Below are 19,280 nucleotides of genomic sequence, written 5' to 3' on the forward strand. Positions count from 1 at the left end.
ATTCATGTTGCATTTAATATTTTATTTTTATGCGCCACTTATTAGCTCTGTTGTGCTCTGGCTTTCCGCATGGGTTGAGACTTTAAGCGTCCCAGAAGACATGACTGGGGGGGTCGTTTCTTGTCAAAAAGGAGGGAATTGTTGCTACATCTGACGGTGAAATGTCACGCGCTCCCTACTGCCTCTCGAGTCTTCTTCTCTTCTTATTCCTATCTTAAAGTGAGCGACTTGCTGATGGAGCTTTAGTGCAGAGAGCGGGGCAGAGACAGACCGACCATTCCGTCTATCCAGCTGCCCCTGCATCTGCAGAAGCGCGCGGTCACACACACACACCCCCCCCACACACTCACACGAGCGCATTCGGCTCGCGCGCACACACTCGCGAGGAGAGAAAGGAACCGCGAGTCCCGCGCGCGGTTCGCATCCCGTTCGCTGCCTGGAGCGCCCTCCAAACTGCACGCAGCTATAGCCCCATGTACATTGTGCGTCTCCGCGTGCATCCGGCGGCTGCTCGCCTAGCTCTTCCAACCCCGCTGCGTCTCCTCTCCCCTCCCGGGACAAGGAATAACGAGATACAGGGCGCTCTAATCACACCGAGGCAAGTTGAGTCCCCCCTCCTCCCCTCTCCCAACCCCACAACGATGCGCGGGGGCCAACAGAGATTGCAGTGGAGAATCAGCAGTGTAGGCTCACACACGCGATGAAGATTGGATTACAAAAAGAGAGGTGAAAAACTGTGATTTTATTCACCTCAATGTGAGGTGTTAAAACAAGAGGATTTCATTCATCTTTTTTTTCTTTCCTTTCCTTTTTTTTTTTTTTTTTTTTTTTGACGCTCGCTTGGAATTATTCATTACCAGAGATTCTGTGATCCCCTCCCCTGCATGGTTATTCAAGGGAGAGAGTGGACTGTTGCAATGTCATCTAACACCGCTGTTTTGGAGCTCTGTGGAAGGGAGACACTGTAAGTACTTTATTTCCATCCATTTCTGATCCCTTCTCGCTGTTGATCGGCGGACACTGTGTGACTTTTAAAGCGTTCCTCGCCCAAAGTGCAGCAGCACAGAGGCAGCGAGCACAGATGTCCGCATTAGAACTTGGATATTAAGACGTTTAGGCTTACAATAAAAAAAAGAGAGCGTTAATCTCTATTAATTCATAATGTTGCTGCAGTGCGCACTCAGCTGATTCCGTAAAAGTCCGCGGTTAGACCGGAATCCCGCCCCCTCCTAAAAAAAATATTCAACATCTAGATTTTCTGTTTTTAAAAACACAACTGATCTGAAACAGATTTGATAAATTGTATATAAAAATTAACACTGCGCGTTGTGGGAATTTTTCCTTTGTAAATGATGGATAACAAATTGCAGGGTTTTTGGTTGGCACAACTTCTCTCTCCATCCCATCTCCGGATGAGCCGTTAACAGTGGAGAGATCATCCCATAATACGCCGCTTATTGGCTATTGCATTCCATTTCTAGCACAGGTTGCAGTTGTTCACTGCAAGATGGAGTTAAAAAAAAGTTAACATAAACGTTTAAAAAAGAAGGAAGAGAAGAAAAATCTACCCAGCGTGCGTCTTGGTAAAGTTGTAGTTACACTCAGTGCCTTTGGGGGTCGCACTTGCATTGTGATGGCTTCATTGGATCAAATGGGAAGATCTAAATAAATTTGCAACCACCCTCTCAGCCCCAGTTTCTCTCTCCCCCTCTGCTCTCGGGATGCAGTCACGTTGTTGAAGCGCATTGCTGCCATCACAAAATAAAAATAAAAAAATATCCCTATTTAATAATAAACTAAATTTGCTAGCTGCACGCTTCTTTAAAGCAAACCTATATTAGAAAAGAATGAACAGAACCGAAGGTGTATGAGGACCTAAACAGAACATGATTTGGGGGCAATCAATCTGGCTCAACTAATATCTCCCGTATATAGTGCATTGGTTTGTGTACTTTATGTTTTTGGCAGTATTACAATGAAAAAGTTATATTAATATACATCTTCAGTACACACAGTGATGTGTTTCAAGTCGTTATGTTAATTTTGATAATTAGGGATTACATAGCACCAATAAAAGACAATAATTTTTAACGCAGAGGTGTCAGAAAGTATTGTCCGTATTATGCACATTATTATGCACGGTGTACTTCCGCACATATCAATGCAACAAATGCAACAGAGTATAGAAACAATCATCTAGTGGCACTGCTAAACACAGGTTCTATTAATAGATGTCTTCAGGTTCCCTGCATTGTTGGACGCCAGTGTCTTTTGTTCCTCTTGACAGTAACTCTTTGGACGTTGAACAGTGAGCAGCAGCCTTTTCTGCTTAGCCCAGGCAAGATACTTCTATCTTCTAGCATCCCTGAGTTAACACAAGGAATACAACTTGTATAGCTTATTTCCTGGATTCATCTTTGTGGTATAGATCTGGAAGCACTCCCTTTAACTTAGGAATCTTCACCAAACTCTTAAATTCTTGGAATCTGGCTTAGGGATCTTCTCAGTCCAACACTTATTTTTTTTTTGCTTTTTCTACCAAACTTTTTCATTCCACTCTACTTTCCCCTAACAAGTTTGGATGCAGGAATTTGGAATCAATTACCTTCTTCAACAATATAATTTTATGCCCTTCAGGAGTGTTCTCTATGATTTTGCTCACCATAACATAAGACGTCTGTACTAAAGCTAATCTGTTTATTGGTTTTATGTAGTACTCCAAATGTCTGAGAAACTGATAATTGGGTTTTTATTAGCTTTAGGCCTCAATCATTCAAATGAACAGAAAATACTAGAAAGTAATCTCCACCATACATTATATTAGATTATTTGTTGATTCTTTAAATTGGATTCACATGATTCACATACTTATAGCATACTTGGGGCGAATGTGTATCTCTCTCTTAGTTGGTTCAGATATTCTCTTGTGGGCCTCTCTGGCTCAGAAATTAATTCTTGCTAAGCAGAAAAGGGAAATTATTTAACAGAATGCACCTTGAACTGCATCTCATTCTTTAAAAGAAACGTATTTTAAATCATCTTGGGGAAAATGTTTTCTTTTTTCTTTTCTGCCATCAGCGCAGTTTTAAGCAGTTTTCACAGACTTCTTCAGTTTATGTGATTGCACTGTACGTGCTGCATACGATTTTAATTCTCAAACATAATAGGATATGTAACATCACACAATATATTTTTGTAAGCCTGGTTAGTTTGTTTATGCTTTGGGCTGACTCTGATAATGACAATATGTATATAATCAAAATTTGGATAAAAATGAAGCTCCCCAAACTGTCAGATTTTAGTTCATCTGTTCATCAAGAGTGTATTGTGTTTATGCAGGAGGGAAAAACAACATAAAAAATACACTAATAGTATTTAAATACCGTTTTGCAGCCTAGTACGTCTGCAGATAAAAGCAAGGTGTGTGCAAAGAAACAGGAGTCATGCAGGGATTGTGATTGATAACTTTTTAGCTCTACCTTTATTTACATATAGATGAAAACTGCATCAGAAAGAATCAGATCTTGGAGAGGTTTTTGCAGATTATCACAGTAAGGCATTGAAAAACCAAGTGCAGAATGAGGCTAAGCAATGGGAGAGATTTCTGTTCTGAGGAGGCATATGATTCAAATTAATCAATTTTGTTCATGGCCAAATAAAATCTGAAATTACCTTTGTCTGTGGGCTTGATGAATGGTTCCAGCAAAAAGATTAATTTCATACTGAGAGAAGGTATCTTTTAAACCAAGACAAAACACTTTAAGTGATTTTTCACTGCCTTATGTAACAGAACACAGTTGGATAAGAGCTTGTTGTTCTTACTAATCTCTTGCTCAAATGTTCTCAAATATGAGGTTCCTGTACTCGGTCAAAGTAACTAAAATTAAGAAACTTATAAATAAATAAACAAATAAATGAATGAGAAAAGTACAATTGTAGCAAAAAGTCTTTGTATCCCTTGAGCTTTTTTACATTTTGTCATGCTACAACCACAAACTTCAGTATATTTTTGGGGCTTATTTGTAATAGACTAACACACAGTATAGAATAATTGTTACTTTTTTATCATTTTAAAATGTTTGCCAATAAAAGCCAAGTATCACCTTTCTTCTAAACCTGTGATTTTAAAATCCTTAGAGGGTTGGCCACATCAACCCTAATACATAGCAAACCACCTAAAATAATTGTTAGCAAGATTATTAGTATAGCAGCCGTAGTGCACACTTTGTCTGGTCATTGCTCTAGCTGTAACGCAAAGTATTTCAACTAAACAGCTGGAATGATCAATCCACAATCCTAAGCCAAAACTGAGGTGGAAAAAGTGCCATGCTCCTCTCAGATACAGACCGACATTTTCAGCGCTTCCAGTGGAGTAAGGCTCTCATCTGGGAGGAAGCGCTAAGACCTCCAAATTGGGCCTATGATCTGGTTGCAGAGACGCAGTGAGGTTTTCTCAGGTTTAAATACAAAACTCATTTGTCATGCTTTCAAAGAGACGACTTGACGCTGGATGTATTGATGACGAGGGAAGGGCAGTAAAGAGAAGGAAAGGACATTACCAGCCGGGTTTTTGATTTCAAAATGGTTGCATCACGACTTGTAAAGGTCAGGCTTCAGAGCCTCATTGTCTGTGCTTACGAGGATAGGCAAAAAAATTAAAAAATACATAGACTTTCAATTTTGTGTGGTTGATACCTTCTGGCCCAACAAGGACCCGACATTTTTTCTCATGGATATTGGAGAAAGAAAGGATTTGTGAGATGAACAGGATTTTTTTTAAAGTAAGATAAATAGTGTAGGTGTAACTAAGACTTTTTACTAACCTTAGTAAACACACTACAGATGTTAAAAGTATTCAAATTAGTGTTCAGAAAATCAAACGCAGAAAGTGTTCAGTGTTTAGAATAGATTTCTCTCTGATTCAAATTTATCAACATCATTCCTGGTCAAATATGGCCTAAAATTACTTTTATCTGGTGATTTGGTCACTAATGAAATACATACTTTACAGCAGAGGACAGAAATGAGAGAAGGCACAAAACACACAACCTCCAATACGTTGCATTATCATTTAGCGTGGTTTTCAAGATATTTTATTCTACATTTGTCTTTAGCCCTAATACCTCTACATAAAATCCAAAGCATTTAAAGATAAAGATGCCAATTTAGGAAATAAAATGCAACAATGTCCTAAATGTGAATAGGTTCAAGCAATACCTCTGCAAGTCACTGCATATGTACGGCATTTGCATGTATGCCTAGGCATTCGTTGGGCATCAGGTGCAGAAAGAATGCGTGCAACTCTGTTTCCATTCTATATCAGGGAGTATGAGTGATTTCACTTCTTCTCTTACTTTAAATCCCTCCTGTTCCCTTTCTGTCTCATTCACACACACACACACCCACACCCCCCCACACGCCCACACACACACACACACACACACACACACACACACACACACACACACACGCCCACGCACTGAAGGTTTGTTGCAAGGTAAAGGGGTAGGTGCACTGGGGGAGACAACATGTTGAAGCCTGAGTGGTAACAGACGATTACTTCCACTGGGCTTCTCATGGGCGCTCATGCACATGTCAGGGCGCATGGAGCAGATGGCTTGGGCCTGAGAGAGAGGGGCCGAGCAGAGGAATGGCTTGGAGAATATGGTTGGAGGAATTTGGAGACTCAGAAGAACACTATCAGATATAAGAGGAAGTTAATTCTCCATCTCACTCATGAATTAAATGCGCACTTTGAGCCAATTTAAACATGATTTCACTGAAGCTGTAGCTCAACTTTCGAGAAAGAAATGCTGAGGCATGTTTCCTCTTTTACTCGACAGAAACGTCGCGATGAGGTATGGACAACGACTGAAGTGCAGGCTTGAGGGTAGAATAAAGAAGTCAGATAGGTCACGCCAAAAGTAAATTGTGACCCTGCATAAGAGATACACAGCAGTTGCAGCTGAATGCACTGCTGCAGCATATTCATTGCAGTTTTCCTCTTAAACTGTAAGTGTTGCTACAGACATCACTATCTAGCAAGAATGGGACTTAAATGAGTGACGGAATGAATATTCATGAAAAATGTAGCATCATAGTTGCAAGTTATCTGCAGTTTTTCTTTACTTAATGTAATGCTTGTGGGTAGGTAGGTTACAAAATCAGGACATACACAAGCAGCTACATTTTAGATACAGGCATCAGGATTGACCAAGTCTGAGTATATTCTAGCAGGAAACAAGCAGAATAAAGGGTAGATCCCAAACATTTCACCTCCCTGTTACTAGACAGGCAAATAAATGAACAAACATAGAAGTAATTCCAGTTACCCTAACATATATAGTACCTGTTTTTGTACTTTGATCGTGAGACCTCACTGGGGTGAAAGCCTATCACACACAGAACAAACACGGGCCTTAGCAATAATGAGATACACATTTAGTCGATGAAGTTCTGAGGGTCCAAATCTGGTTTTGAAGGACCTGGATGAGTAAGATTAGCTGATGTTTTGAATGGTTGAAAGGCAGCTACATTTATTTCCTAAATGACTAGGTTGCTGCTCTTTTAACCCTTTTATTTCAATTAAGTTGTTAATTTCAATTTTAACGCAGTTCAATGGTGAGGAGAGAAAAACGTTAATTTGACATCAACGCCACGATTTATCAGGATTTATATTTAAAAGTATAGTTTGTACTTTAATTATTTAGAGGTTTTTGTTAATTATACCTAAATATGCAAGTATAGCACACTTTTCTATCTGTTTTCACAGCTTCAGTGTGAAGTGAGATAGATTGTAAATAGCTGAAAGAAAATTGTTCGAAGCACACGTACAAAGAATCTACAAAACAGATTGTCCAGCAGAGAGAAGTGAAAAAGTATCTTTACACATTGTTGGTTTTGCCTCCAAAAGCAAATGGAACCCACTTCAGCATCACATTTGCATTCATGCAATTTATTTTACATTGCATATATCAAATGGAGAATCTCATTTCAGACCAAAACTTTGGGGAAAGAAACCCAAAGAAGGACACAGAACTTTGGGAATCACATTAGTCAGAATACATAAATAAAGCAGGAGGACACAAACAGAAAGGAAATTACCCATTTTTTTTTCATTACTGTCAAATCAGTCACAAGCAAATCAGCTCTACTTAGCAGTTGCAAATACTGTGCAAATGGGAAACAGCTGGCACTGTGATGAGCAAACACGATATACTACACATCATATTGTCGAATTGTTTTCATTCGTATTTCCTGGCAAAGTCCCTTCATTGAGCGGCCTCTAACATCTTCACTTGACAACGAAGTAAAATGTAATTAGCACACTGCATCAACTTTTGGCAACATGTGTTGAAAACGTATTACTTTTGTTTACATGTGATAGGAGAATTTTTTTTTTCCCATGGTTGACATTGTTGTATATCCAGTTACCATGCTAATGTAAACTTTAGGCTTTTAACTTGTCCATCAAATGCAACATTTCTGACACTAGGCAAGCTGACGACAATGAAAGTTAAATGGATGTTTGTCAGATGTGAGGGAGCAAGCAGTAAAGGCATAGAGGAGACAGGAAAAATGTATTGAAAGTGGGTTTTCATTTAGTCTTAAGAAAGTTAAGAAATGTCCAAAATATAGTGGGTCAATATAAGAGGTCAGTTAAATATAGTTCTATTCAAGAAAGTGACTTACAGAAACTTTACCACACAAAACAATCATACAAAATAACTCAGAACTTTGACCTAACACAAAGACACAGTAAGGTAACTTATATGATAAAGTAGCCAGACCATTTACACAAAATAGGGGAAGCAGAACTGAACACCAATACTACCTAAAGACTAAACAAGCTAACTAAACCTAAAACATCCCCTTTGCTCAAAAGCACATGGTTTGTCCTGCTGAGGTGGCATTGTGCTTTCAAACTTGGCCACGCCTCCTACCTAGACAGGAAGAAACCAGTTCCCCAAACCAGGTAACTCAAAAAAGAGAAACATAGTTAATATAAGAAAATATCATTTAAAAACTCCACAGTGCTATTATGTGCACTCTTCATAGTATCACTGTTAGGGTCAAGTGAAGAAATGATTGAATTACATGACTAAAGTACATGTTTACCCATAAAACAATCAAAACTGAGGTCGGTGGGTAGACTTATTTTTACAGTGTGTGTCTGAAGCCATCAAATGAACTGCTAAAAAGCTTAATTTCGGACTTGGACCAGCACCAGAACATCTTTGTATTTATTAATTTCTTTCAAGATGTTTTTATCCGTGGTCTCCAGCAGATAGTGGCTAATGTTAGTGGACTAGCTTGTCCATTTAACTTATTTCCAGGTTGGATAATTTATAGAACTGCCACCACTGCCATCCAGTATCTCCTTGTATTTGCCAGAACAGCCAAAAATGATAACACATGACTTTATTTCTTGAAACAAATTGAGAAACATGTACTTTTTAAAAAAAAGCAAACTGCTGATTAGCCGAGACACAACTTTCTAGTATTTGCTGTAAGAGGCTTAAGCACATATTTTGCACTTTAAGCTCCAAACAACCTTAAGGTTAATTAAAAACAGCTAACGGTATCCGCTCTGCTTGTGAAAACATAACAGTGTGAAGGTTCGTTCCAAATTCTCTTCAAGTTGCAGACCGTAATTACTCTGTGATGTAATTTAGTTGCTAGGTTTGACAACTTTGTAACCCTTTGTCTCTGTGACAAATGGTCTTATTCTCAAGACAAATCATTTTAGTGTTATAAAATCTTATTGATAACAAAATGTATGCAGCTGGAAAACTAAGGTAATGCTCTGTGCACCACTGCAGCAACTTCCAGTGCCAGTAAGACTTTTCACATTTTCAACAAGTCCTTAAAATTTTTTTTATATTATTAACTGGGATTGATTTTGCTTTATATAAACATGATCAAAAATGTTTATATTGACACATCCCTACATAGAACAAAAATAAAAAAAATATCCTAAGTTTCTGCGCTACATTATAAAATGGTTGACTGTGGATGCAAGACTAATTTATAAAAGCAACGTGAAGAATAAAAGTGATGGACAGATAAGTGAATAGATGACACAGCGATGAATGAATGTAGAGTAATGGAGAAGGCAGTGTGAGCAGAAAAGCAATTCAATATCAAGGCTCTAGTATGCACAATAAACACACATAGTCGTGTCCTCTGGGCTGTGGTTTGGTAAAACTTATCATCTGCAGTATCCATCATTCAGACCTCAACTCTGTACAATGCATCCATTAAGTGTGTACTGTACATTAGTCCATACTTAATTCAATTTGGGAGGAGAGCAGGAAAAACTAATCTGGACACCATGAATGCAGTCATTTTAATCATCACACAAAGATCACGTAGATGAATTATCGATGCATGTGAAACTCAGCCCTGCACAGAACCTGATAAGATTGGCTGTAGTGAAAAATAATTGGTAGGTATGAGTTATTTTCCACTTGTAGATTAAGAATAAAATGGAAATTTATAAATTACTGAAACATATTCTAACCATTGGTGCTTAGGAGTTGTTTGCGAATTATTTGCATGTTCAACCTCTTGTTAGGATGGGAATGTAAGTTTGTATGAATGTGTGGAGAGCAAATTGCATGTAGTATAGATTTGTCTGCCAAACATCATTCTCTATTGTAGTGCCAAAAAACAATGGCAGTGATGTGACAACAAACTGCTCAATGTGCTTTTGTGGAGCATGTTCTCTCTTTTTTTTTTCTTTTTCTCTTTATAGCTCTTCCGTAGTATAGGGCTTTCATGGGCACTCTTTGTCCTAAATTTTTTTGCAGTGCTGCAGAGTTAAGACAAGTAAAAAAAGAAAAAAAAAAAACGTTTTCCAGATTTTAGACAAAACCGGCTCACGGCGAAGAATAATCTTGTCAGCAACGGACTCACTTGCTCCTCTCTATAAGTAGGCCAAATAGGTGCCAGGTTGACAGCCAAAGAATCACGACATCTGAAATTGACTAGCAGAGTCTAACATGAGGAAAAAGCTCTATCTGTAGGTCTTCTCTTGAGACTAGACATGATGAGTAATACTCAAACTGTTTATCTCGGGCTGAGCAGTGAATGAAAAATGGGTTTTGATTGTAATTGAAATCATAATTACTTAAAACAATCACTGAGTGTGGAAAAAGAAAAATGCACTTCAAGGACAGCAATTATTACATCTTCCCTTTATAATGTCTTCTTGAATCTTATTTTAAAATTAAACATTAAAATGTGGGGTATTATGTTATCTCATAATACATAATAGACCACATTGTGGTGCATTATGAGATATACACACACACCCGCACCCCCCCATATATATATATTTATCTGACAATAAATAATCCATATCTATTGTCAGATTTTCCACAGAATTTTACTTTAAGCATTTGCTATTTTGAAAACAAATCATGAGTTAGTCTTTTGTGCCTGAAATAACTTTGTTGCATCATGTGTCAATAACTATGTCTACACTTTTTTCATGTTTCCCAGTTCAATTGGTTGAAATCTATTTAGTCCCATCTTGTCAAATTTACCTGACGCATCCTAAAAACGTTGACTAAAGTTCTACACGTACAAAAGTTAGTCAAACTCATGCAAAACAAAAACAAATAACCAAAAGCTTTACTACATATTAGGAAGTTAAATGTATTACTGATTATAATACCAACAAATAAGAACTAGCTTTACAATTGGTGTAGTCCAAACAGGAGAGATCATGAGCTGATCTCTGCTCCTAAAACTTTGTTGCCTCAAAGAGTGGCATGAGAAATGATAGCTCCTGTAAATCAATCTCGCACCCGCATTCTCCTTGGTGATCCAAAAACACACACTTCTGTCAGTAAATCTGTAAATTATCAAGCGTATGCATGGGCTCACTGTGTGACCATACGTTCCATGTCATTGGGATTTGACTCACGCTCCCCGTGTCAACACACCTGCTCATTCGTCTTATGACATTTCATCATTTTTTATGCTCTCAGAGAGCCAGGTTGAGGCCAGTGAGTACTTTCTATATGAGAAGAGAAGTTGTAGAGAAAGTGAGGTCAATTTGCATTTTATTTGCAAGTGATATACCCAGTTTACCTTATCTATAATTTTTGACTGTCACAACTTTACAGCTGTGAAACTCCATCCCAATGCCTCAGTCGACTATGTGCCAAGGCAGGCAGCGAAGTACTGCACCGGAGAAGCAAGATTAGGATTCCCGTGTAACTTAACATGTAAAAAGTAATTAGTCATATTCAAATAAATTAGAAAATGTTTCCTGGGGATTTCAGTGAAATTGTATTTACCTGTTTCTCCATCCTGCATCCAAGGTAGAAGTTGGTTTCTATGGTAACCAACTTATATGGCTATATTGCCTTGGGTTTTTTTAGCTAGGTTGCATTAGGACTCCCAACAGACTCAACATTTTTTTGTCTGTAATAGCTGTAAAAATGATGTCTGCTGTTACCCTGTTCAAAAGTCCTGTTGGATTAAAGGCTATGGTGCCTGTACTGAAATACCACAGCCTCTTGCCTTCGAATATGCTTCTGGCCGTAACAAATCAAGTTGGCCTGGCCTGGATTGTAATTCTTCTCCCCAAAACTTCCCCACTTAGTTTTCTTTGTCAGTTGGTTACCTCACCAGCAATTAGCTACACAGCATCCTCCATATATCACTAAAGGTTATCCCAGTCTGCATCAAAAACCAAACTGATACCCTGGTGTTTTAGCTTGAGGAGCTCAATTAAACCTACTTTTGTTGGAGCAACAGGCAACCTTTGCAAACTTGTTACAATACCGAGAACGTGTGATATGAATTTGAAATTTACTACTCGCCTCTATTTCTCTTTCATGCAATGTTCTCCAATACAATGTGCTTCTGACATAAACTAATCTGTATGTGTGTCTGACAGCTGCATCACACATTGTATAATTTCAGCAAGCTCCCATTCTCCAGGCATGCAGCACTGTTGCAGCTCAGGAGGTGTCCCTTTGAACTGATGCTATGGCACACTGGCCACGGCAATAATTAGTGACGTGCATAAACATAGCTTTATTAATGATCTTGAAAGGCCAGTGTTAGAAAATAGTAGGGGTTTAGCATTAATGAGTCAATGTTTTTAGGATCTAGATGCGACTATCATTTAAAAACATTGGTGCAGGCTTCAGAGCCCACTTGTTTGTCCCATTGTAATTGTTTATAGATGTTTTTTGGTGTGAGACCACAGATGGTTAGAGGTCCTTTACAGTTAAACAACATTTTTCATGTATAAAACTAACTTGTTAGTAGAACAGAAATGTTTGATCTTAATAACTTTCCTGCACAGTTTAATTTCTGAGAAAGTATAAAAAAGAGCAGCTACAAAGCAATGCAACTGAATTATGAGGATCATTGATACTTTGAAACGGAAAATAAAAATTTTGATACATGATTAATTACTGTTTGAAGTTCATTTTAGCTTTACTACAATCACATTTGATAAATTAGAATATGCATTCAGATGAGGTTCATCAAAACATCAACCTTCACGCAGGAATTAAACATACTTTCCATGAAGCCCACAGTTGTATAATAAAAATGATGTTGGTTTTATTGGGCTGATACATTCTAATCTTAAATGTATTTTTGCTGTTGTTTTTTATTAATTGTAAGCAAGAAATCCTCACAATTAACAGAAATGAAGGCTTTAAAACATCAATTTGTTATTTAGGCCATAGAACGTGTGAATATAATTTGCTGAAATAAGCCAACTTTTCAATAATATTCTAATTTGTCGAATATGACCGTACATTTAATGCATTCAGCCGAAATCTTAACAAAACTTTGCAAGAAAAATATAGTTAATTCAACTATTAAGCATGAAATCATCATCCAATGAATCAGTTCCTTGTGTTTTAATATTTTGTAAAGTAGCAAAATTAAGACAAAAATGTGAGTTCTTTAAAAGTCTTCTTTATTTCTTCAGCAAGCACAGATTGTACCATAATCATCTGATCCCAGCAGTCGTGACCATAAAGTGTAAACTTGTTAGTCATCTTCTCTTCCTCTCACCCCTCCTCAACATCCTCCCAAGGCCATCTCCCTCCCCGCAAGGTTTTGATTTTCAATAAACTCACAGAGAAGAAACTGAATATGAAAAAAAAAAAAGTTGCTACTTCAATGTGTGGGCTAAATGAGCTGCGCATTAACAATTTATCTCTTCTGCTTTTTCTCACCACCATCTTGCCACACTTTTTTCCTCACTCCTTGATCTGTCTACATCTGGTCCCATTATCCCCTCTCCATGCAGGGGATGAAGTGGTTTAGCACCATGTCCCTCGGCAGCAAAAGGAGTAGAAGGAGCACCAATCGTCGCGGTGGAGGTGAAAGTGCGCTGCTCTCCCTGGCCCTTCTGGTGGCGGTGACGGCCATGGTGGACCCCGTAGCAGCGCAGAAGCAGCGGGCGGGTGGTGGTTCGGATAAAGTGCCGGTTCTGAACATCGCTGTGATCCTGGGGTGCACGCGCTACATCTCAGACCAGGACATTCGGGCGCTGTGGAGCAAAGAGGACCCTATTGACGTCAACGTGGTCACACTGCTGGTCAACAAGACCGACCCCAAAAGCATCATCACCCACATGTGTGACCTGATGTCAGGGACCAAGATCCATGGCGTGGTGTTTGGGGATGGCACTGACCAAGAGGCCATTGCCCAGATTTTGGATTTTATTTCCTCACAGACACTCATACCCATTTTGGGCATCCATGGAGGCTCGTCCATGATCATGGCTGACAAGGTATGTGGCACTGACTGGATTTAGAGATGTGGCAATGAGTGAATGTTGAGTCCTTACATGGCATGGGTGAATTTGTGTTGCTCATTTGCGAATGACTTGGTAAAATGTCTTGCTTTTCATAATTGAATGTCAGAACTCTGGGGAGCAGAAAATCTCTTACTTCCTGAAGAGAGCCCATTTTCGGTTAGCTGTAACTCAAGAAAATACAAGTGCACTCTGTATCTAGGGAAAGAAGACAGAGAAAGGAACAAATCAGATTGTGACAGCTGAAATGATGTGAGCAATGGAAACAGGATAGATGAGGATAAGTAAAAGATTCAGAAGAAACATTTTGGAGTGGTGAAGAATTTGACAACAACTGGTGTACAGGCTCAAAAAAAAGAAAGTGGTCCCTAAGAAAAATGATAAAAATAGAGGGTGTTGCCTGTGGCGTACATCAGCTACATAGTTCAATGAGGTCTAATATCATAAATCCCCTTTCACCATGCAAAAATCTCCTCAGTAGAGGTAAAAGATGCTTGATTGGTCCCCTCATTTGAATAAGCAATGCTTGCTGGCCTGCCAATCAAGTTGAACCTAAAAAGGGAAAAGAATGAGCAGCCTGTGATTGTGTGGATTCATGCAGTGATGAGATCTTTTAATTCATCACTGCCACATTTAGAATGAACCTGAACTTGAAATATATTTTTCCAGAATGTGAAATAAGGTTTCTAAGAGAATTCATCATGAAGTGTTAAAATTACACTTGTTATGTTTTCAATTAAAATAAATAAATAAATAAATACATAAAATAAAATAAAAAAGTAAAAGTAGGGCAGATAGACTTGATTTGAGTAAACTGAAAGAAACCATAAAAAATGGGTAATTGTTTTTCAATTTAAGAATAACAAAAAAAAGAAAATGATAGCTTAACGTGTGAAACCTTTGTATGTCACTTTATTGTTATTTGTCATAAACTATTTTAATTTTATAGAGACATAATCACAGAAAGGCTCAAATGCATATTTTATTTAATAATTTGATGTTAGTTTCTCAATACTCTTTACATCACAACCATTTTCTATTTACTTTGGTTCTGAACCCTCTTTGGAACAATTGATTGTTTTGCAGTATGACACAATATGATCCCTAATCAAACCAAAATCACTAATATTTTACAGTTAGATATTGCTCATTAAAAAAAATAAGGTCAAATTTTATTACAGCAGATTTTGACTAGAACGTTTTAAGATTACTTTAAATCATCTGTCTTCAAAGTGGATATGAGACGTATCATTGTCGAGTGCAAAATGACACACGAAACACCCCCTGGCATATTAGGTAATACTTATAAACAACCAAATTTATCAGTTTTGAAGTGAGATATTTTAGCCAGCTGAGTGGCAGTATGCAGCAACAGGTACTGAGCACTTTATGCTCTGAGCAGCTGATCAATGGCACATTCAGCATTCTCATTAAAAGGACCTTTGTCTACTGAGCATGCACTGTAGTGCATAGAGCAATTCACAAACAACTATCCTTAGCTGGGCATGACAGCACCCCCCACCTCCTCTCCTCTTGGTACTTTGCCAGTGAACATATTGTTTGTTTGGACAGAGTTGGAACATGTACGACCTGTCACAACTGGGACTGTCTGCAAGTGACACGTGTCTGCATGCTTTCTGTTTGCAAGCAGGAACACAGACACTACCAGCTGCTGACCACGGTCGTTTTAGCTACTGTAACATTTTTTTATTATTATTGTGGGCAACAGAGTAGGGTAGAAGTTGTTCTGTGAAAAATTTTTTTTTTTTCCTACACAACATTTTTAAAAAGTGACTTTGAAACCGTAATTGGATTAATTATGGTGTAATTATACTCGAAATCGTTCAAAATATCAACATGTTGTTGTTAGTTTAACAGTAAAAATGGTGGTTGTGTAATTACTGACAACAAAATCCCCTAAATCAACATGTTTGGATTTTGACTCATGTCTCATTGCAGTATAGTTCCTCCAAATCTCACTCTCTGCTCCAGGGGTTTTATCATAAGTATACTGTTCTTCTGAAGATCTCTTAATTTACATTCCTTCTCACTCAATATCCCCATATTAAAGAATGTCATAATTGTGAAGCTGCACTCACATTAAGAGCACCCTCCTTCAAAAAGTATGCAGTGACGCTGAAGCTGTCACAGAAATTCCAAAACCATGCTTCCCTGTAACATTTCTAGAGGCTAGTGTGGACATTTCTTCATTTGTTTAAAGTAAATACAAATGTTCTTTACAGATTCCACGGTAATGGTTTATTGATCCCGTAATGGCACATGTGGCATCTGTCTGTGAGAGGTAGGGAGCATTAAGGAGAGAAGGAGATAAGTTTGAAGGGGCGGCAGAGGAGGAAGAAGGAGGTGGTGTAAAATAAAGGAGGTGGAGAGGGGAAACAGAGAGACGAAGGGGTGAGGGATAATCCCTTATTGTGACCAGGGGTGATGTTGAGTGGAAAAGGGATTACTGAATGTACTGAATGGCACCTGCTTTACTCCCAAGTACTTCAGGAGCACACATGCACTCCCTTTTTCTATTACTTCTGAGGACAAGGGATGGACTTGCTTCATTTGTTCATTTATTTATTCATTTTAACATTTTTACACAGTCAAAAATTTAAAGGATAATTTTTGGCTGTGTGCATTTTCATTTTGTTCATAAAAAAAGTGTCAGCAGTCATTCCCTTGGCCATATTTGATAAAAAAAATAATCAACATTACATAAAATAAGCCAGCATTGAGTTAAAAAAATGTATTAAAAGCCTGTTTGGATTTCTTTTCTTTAAATTCAACTTTAATTAGTGAGTACAGAATGGTCATTTGGTCAAGGCAGGAAAAGTAGGTTTGGTTAAATTTGAAATTTATCAGGCCTCATATGCAGAAAAAAAACACCTTTTAACATGTTTTTAACATAAATGCTGGATTTAAGTTGTTAAAACTGATGTTATGTTGAGCTGAAGATAGTTTTAGCTGGACATGCAGCTACAGATTTGTGGCCAATTTCCAATTCCTGTCTTTTTTGTTTTTTGTTTTTTTTTTGTAAAATCATTGACCAAACAATTTTGGCAGATTCCAATTTCTTTTTAAGTGTTACCAACAGCTTACAAAGTATTTCTTTGGCATTATCTTACAATAAGTGGTCATTAATTATTCATTTCAGAAGCAGAGGTGACAAAACAGTCTGTGAGTGAGAGAGCTGTTGCTATGAAACACATCTGTACTGATCTAGAACAAAGACAAAATGAGGATGTTTACATTTTAAGTTTCTCCTTAGCATTCATTGTTAGCAGTTAGCACTATTACTGTAATTACTACTACTAATTGGAAACATTAGTCTCAGTGCCTTGGTCCCCTCCCACTGGGCCACAGACCTGCACATTTAGTGCCTGACCCAAGGGAAAGCATAAAAATTTATTTTATTCTCCATTATTGTTCATTTCTTTCACTTGAGGCTTATAAACCTTCACTGCTGGTAGGGATATCAGTGCCTGGGCATGCAAATAGCTTGTTGTTCTAGTCGTTACCATTGACTTCATATCTGGGTCAATTAGCTCCAACTTAACAAACCATTCAGAAGCTGCGTGTGAATTAACATCCTATGGCAAATAGACTTTTCAATCCCAACTTGGGTATAAAACAAAATGTAGCTTTTAGTGTTTCGATGCGGCACCTTTACTTAATGGAAAAAAAAAAAATATTGAATTGTTGTATTTCTTCCAATTTGAACAATTTTTGCTACACCTGATTTTTTTTAGATCCCACTAGACTTTTAATTTTAAAACATCGCCATTAGTCCACCATTGGTCACTTTAACATATCTGTGTTGAGAATCTAACTCAGTATGATGGATCAAACTCATTCAATTCAGATTGGACCATATTTTGTCTGTGCTATCACACAAAAAAGGTTGTTTTCAGCTACTTTTAAGGGTGTATTTAATTTCATTTTGTGGAAACCAGTTACTAAAAGACTAAGGATGTTTTTTGATCTAATTTCCTTAATCATATATTTACAAAAAAAAAAAAAAAACAGATCAAAGCATTAAGTATTTCACATATGTTCACAAAAATGAAAACATTTTCACCTAAGGATATGGATTTATTTTTTACTCTCCCTGACATTTTTATCAACTTCTCACCGCCTGTGGGTTAACGTTTATACAGCTACCCACTGAGGCAACGGAGGCTTCTAATGCCTTCTTGGTGCGCATTTTCCCTAATCCTTATGTGAATTATGAAGAGAGACTCACCCTCAATTATTCTGCCTTGTAAGACCCTCAGCGTATTTGTCTATTACGGATTACACATGCACACAGTTGTGTCAAATCTTGCAGGGTTTGTATACTTTAGTTGTGCCTTTGGATGAGTTCGACCCAGTACCATTCATCTTTTTTCTTCACAAATCACTTACGGGCAAAACCTCCAGGTGATGACGACTCCATGTTAAGATCTTTTTTTCTCGTCAATCTAATGAGAATAGGATCAGAGAGCTCCCCCTCTTAAAGGAAAATTAATCTTTGCATCATTTTTCTTTTCTTTCTTTACTTCTCCTGCTGTCCCTCTCTCTCCGGCATCCATGCTTGTTAATTAGATAAATATTGCTGTATTTCCTTGTGTTTGTCCCTCCCATACATCTCTAAGGCTTTGTTGAATAATGCACGGCTGCCTGTATTGAAATGAATACATTATTGATTAAGAGAAGAATTATCCTTCCCTACTGCAATCTAAGCAGTCTTGTTGGAATGCACCACCCCGACAACCTGTTTAATACCTCATGAGTTTAAAAGAAAAAGAAAAAAACAAACAAACAAAAAAGATTGTTTCATAATCTCCTCGCTCTGCTTTCTTTTGTTCGTGTTTCTTTTTCTCTCCTACATCTTCAGAGCCCTGTAATGGGTTGCTTTCTCATTTATTCTGCAGGTGGAATGGTGAGGGTGGTTTGTTGACTGGCATCATTTAATTCTTGCGTTAAATAGTTTTTGACTCGCTCAAAGGACAGCAATAGCAGCTGGAAGTTTGTCATGAGCATTTTTTTTTTTCAAGCCTTGATAGTTTTATCTACCATCTTCTTCTGGCGCTCATGTTTTCTTTTCTCTTGTAAGTAGCACTTCTCATCCATCTAATGTTCCTCTGTACCACAAATGCACTAGAGTGGTACCCATTTTGATTTTGCCCTAAAAGAGACATGAATTCACCTCTGGGTAAAGCAATAAAAAAAAAAAAATGCTCTGCGATCCATGAAATGTAAGTGGTGGTGTGTTCAAGTGGTTTTGTGCTGCTGTTTAGCGCACACACGTAGCACAAAGTGATCTCACCTTAACATTCAACCCCGGAGCAAGCTAAAATTGGCACTTCATTATGCATGTGCTATTAATTAGCTGCACAAAATTAAAACAAATGAATTAATATTGTATGTGGTGCACTGTGGAGCTTTGACATGTACTCAAGGGTGAGTACTTGGCTTCTATGTTTTGATTAAA

The 19,280-nt window shown here is 37.8% G+C and overlaps 1 protein-coding gene across 3 annotated transcripts in view; it reads left to right on the forward strand.

Moving 5' to 3' along the window:
- The first annotated feature begins 416 nt into the window (after nt 1-416).
- grin2a (glutamate ionotropic receptor NMDA type subunit 2A) overlaps nt 417-19,280 on the forward strand; it is a 165,092-nt gene continuing 146,228 nt past the window's right edge. The window contains exons 1-3 of one of the 3 annotated variants that reach the window (XM_023348694.1): nt 417-726; nt 861-964; nt 13,292-13,777. In XM_023348694.1, the coding sequence (XP_023204462.1) occupies nt 13,295-13,777 (483 nt within the window). In that variant the 5' untranslated portion in view covers nt 417-726; nt 861-964; nt 13,292-13,294. Of the gene's footprint in view, nt 727-816; nt 965-13,285; nt 13,778-19,280 lie in introns of those variants that run through there. The other 2 variants (XM_023348693.1, XM_014472551.2) reach the window with 2 other exon arrangements.

Source organism: Xiphophorus maculatus, chromosome 16, assembly GCF_002775205.1.
Source record: "Xiphophorus maculatus strain JP 163 A chromosome 16, X_maculatus-5.0-male, whole genome shotgun sequence".
Lineage (NCBI taxonomy): Eukaryota > Metazoa > Chordata > Actinopteri > Cyprinodontiformes > Poeciliidae > Xiphophorus > Xiphophorus maculatus.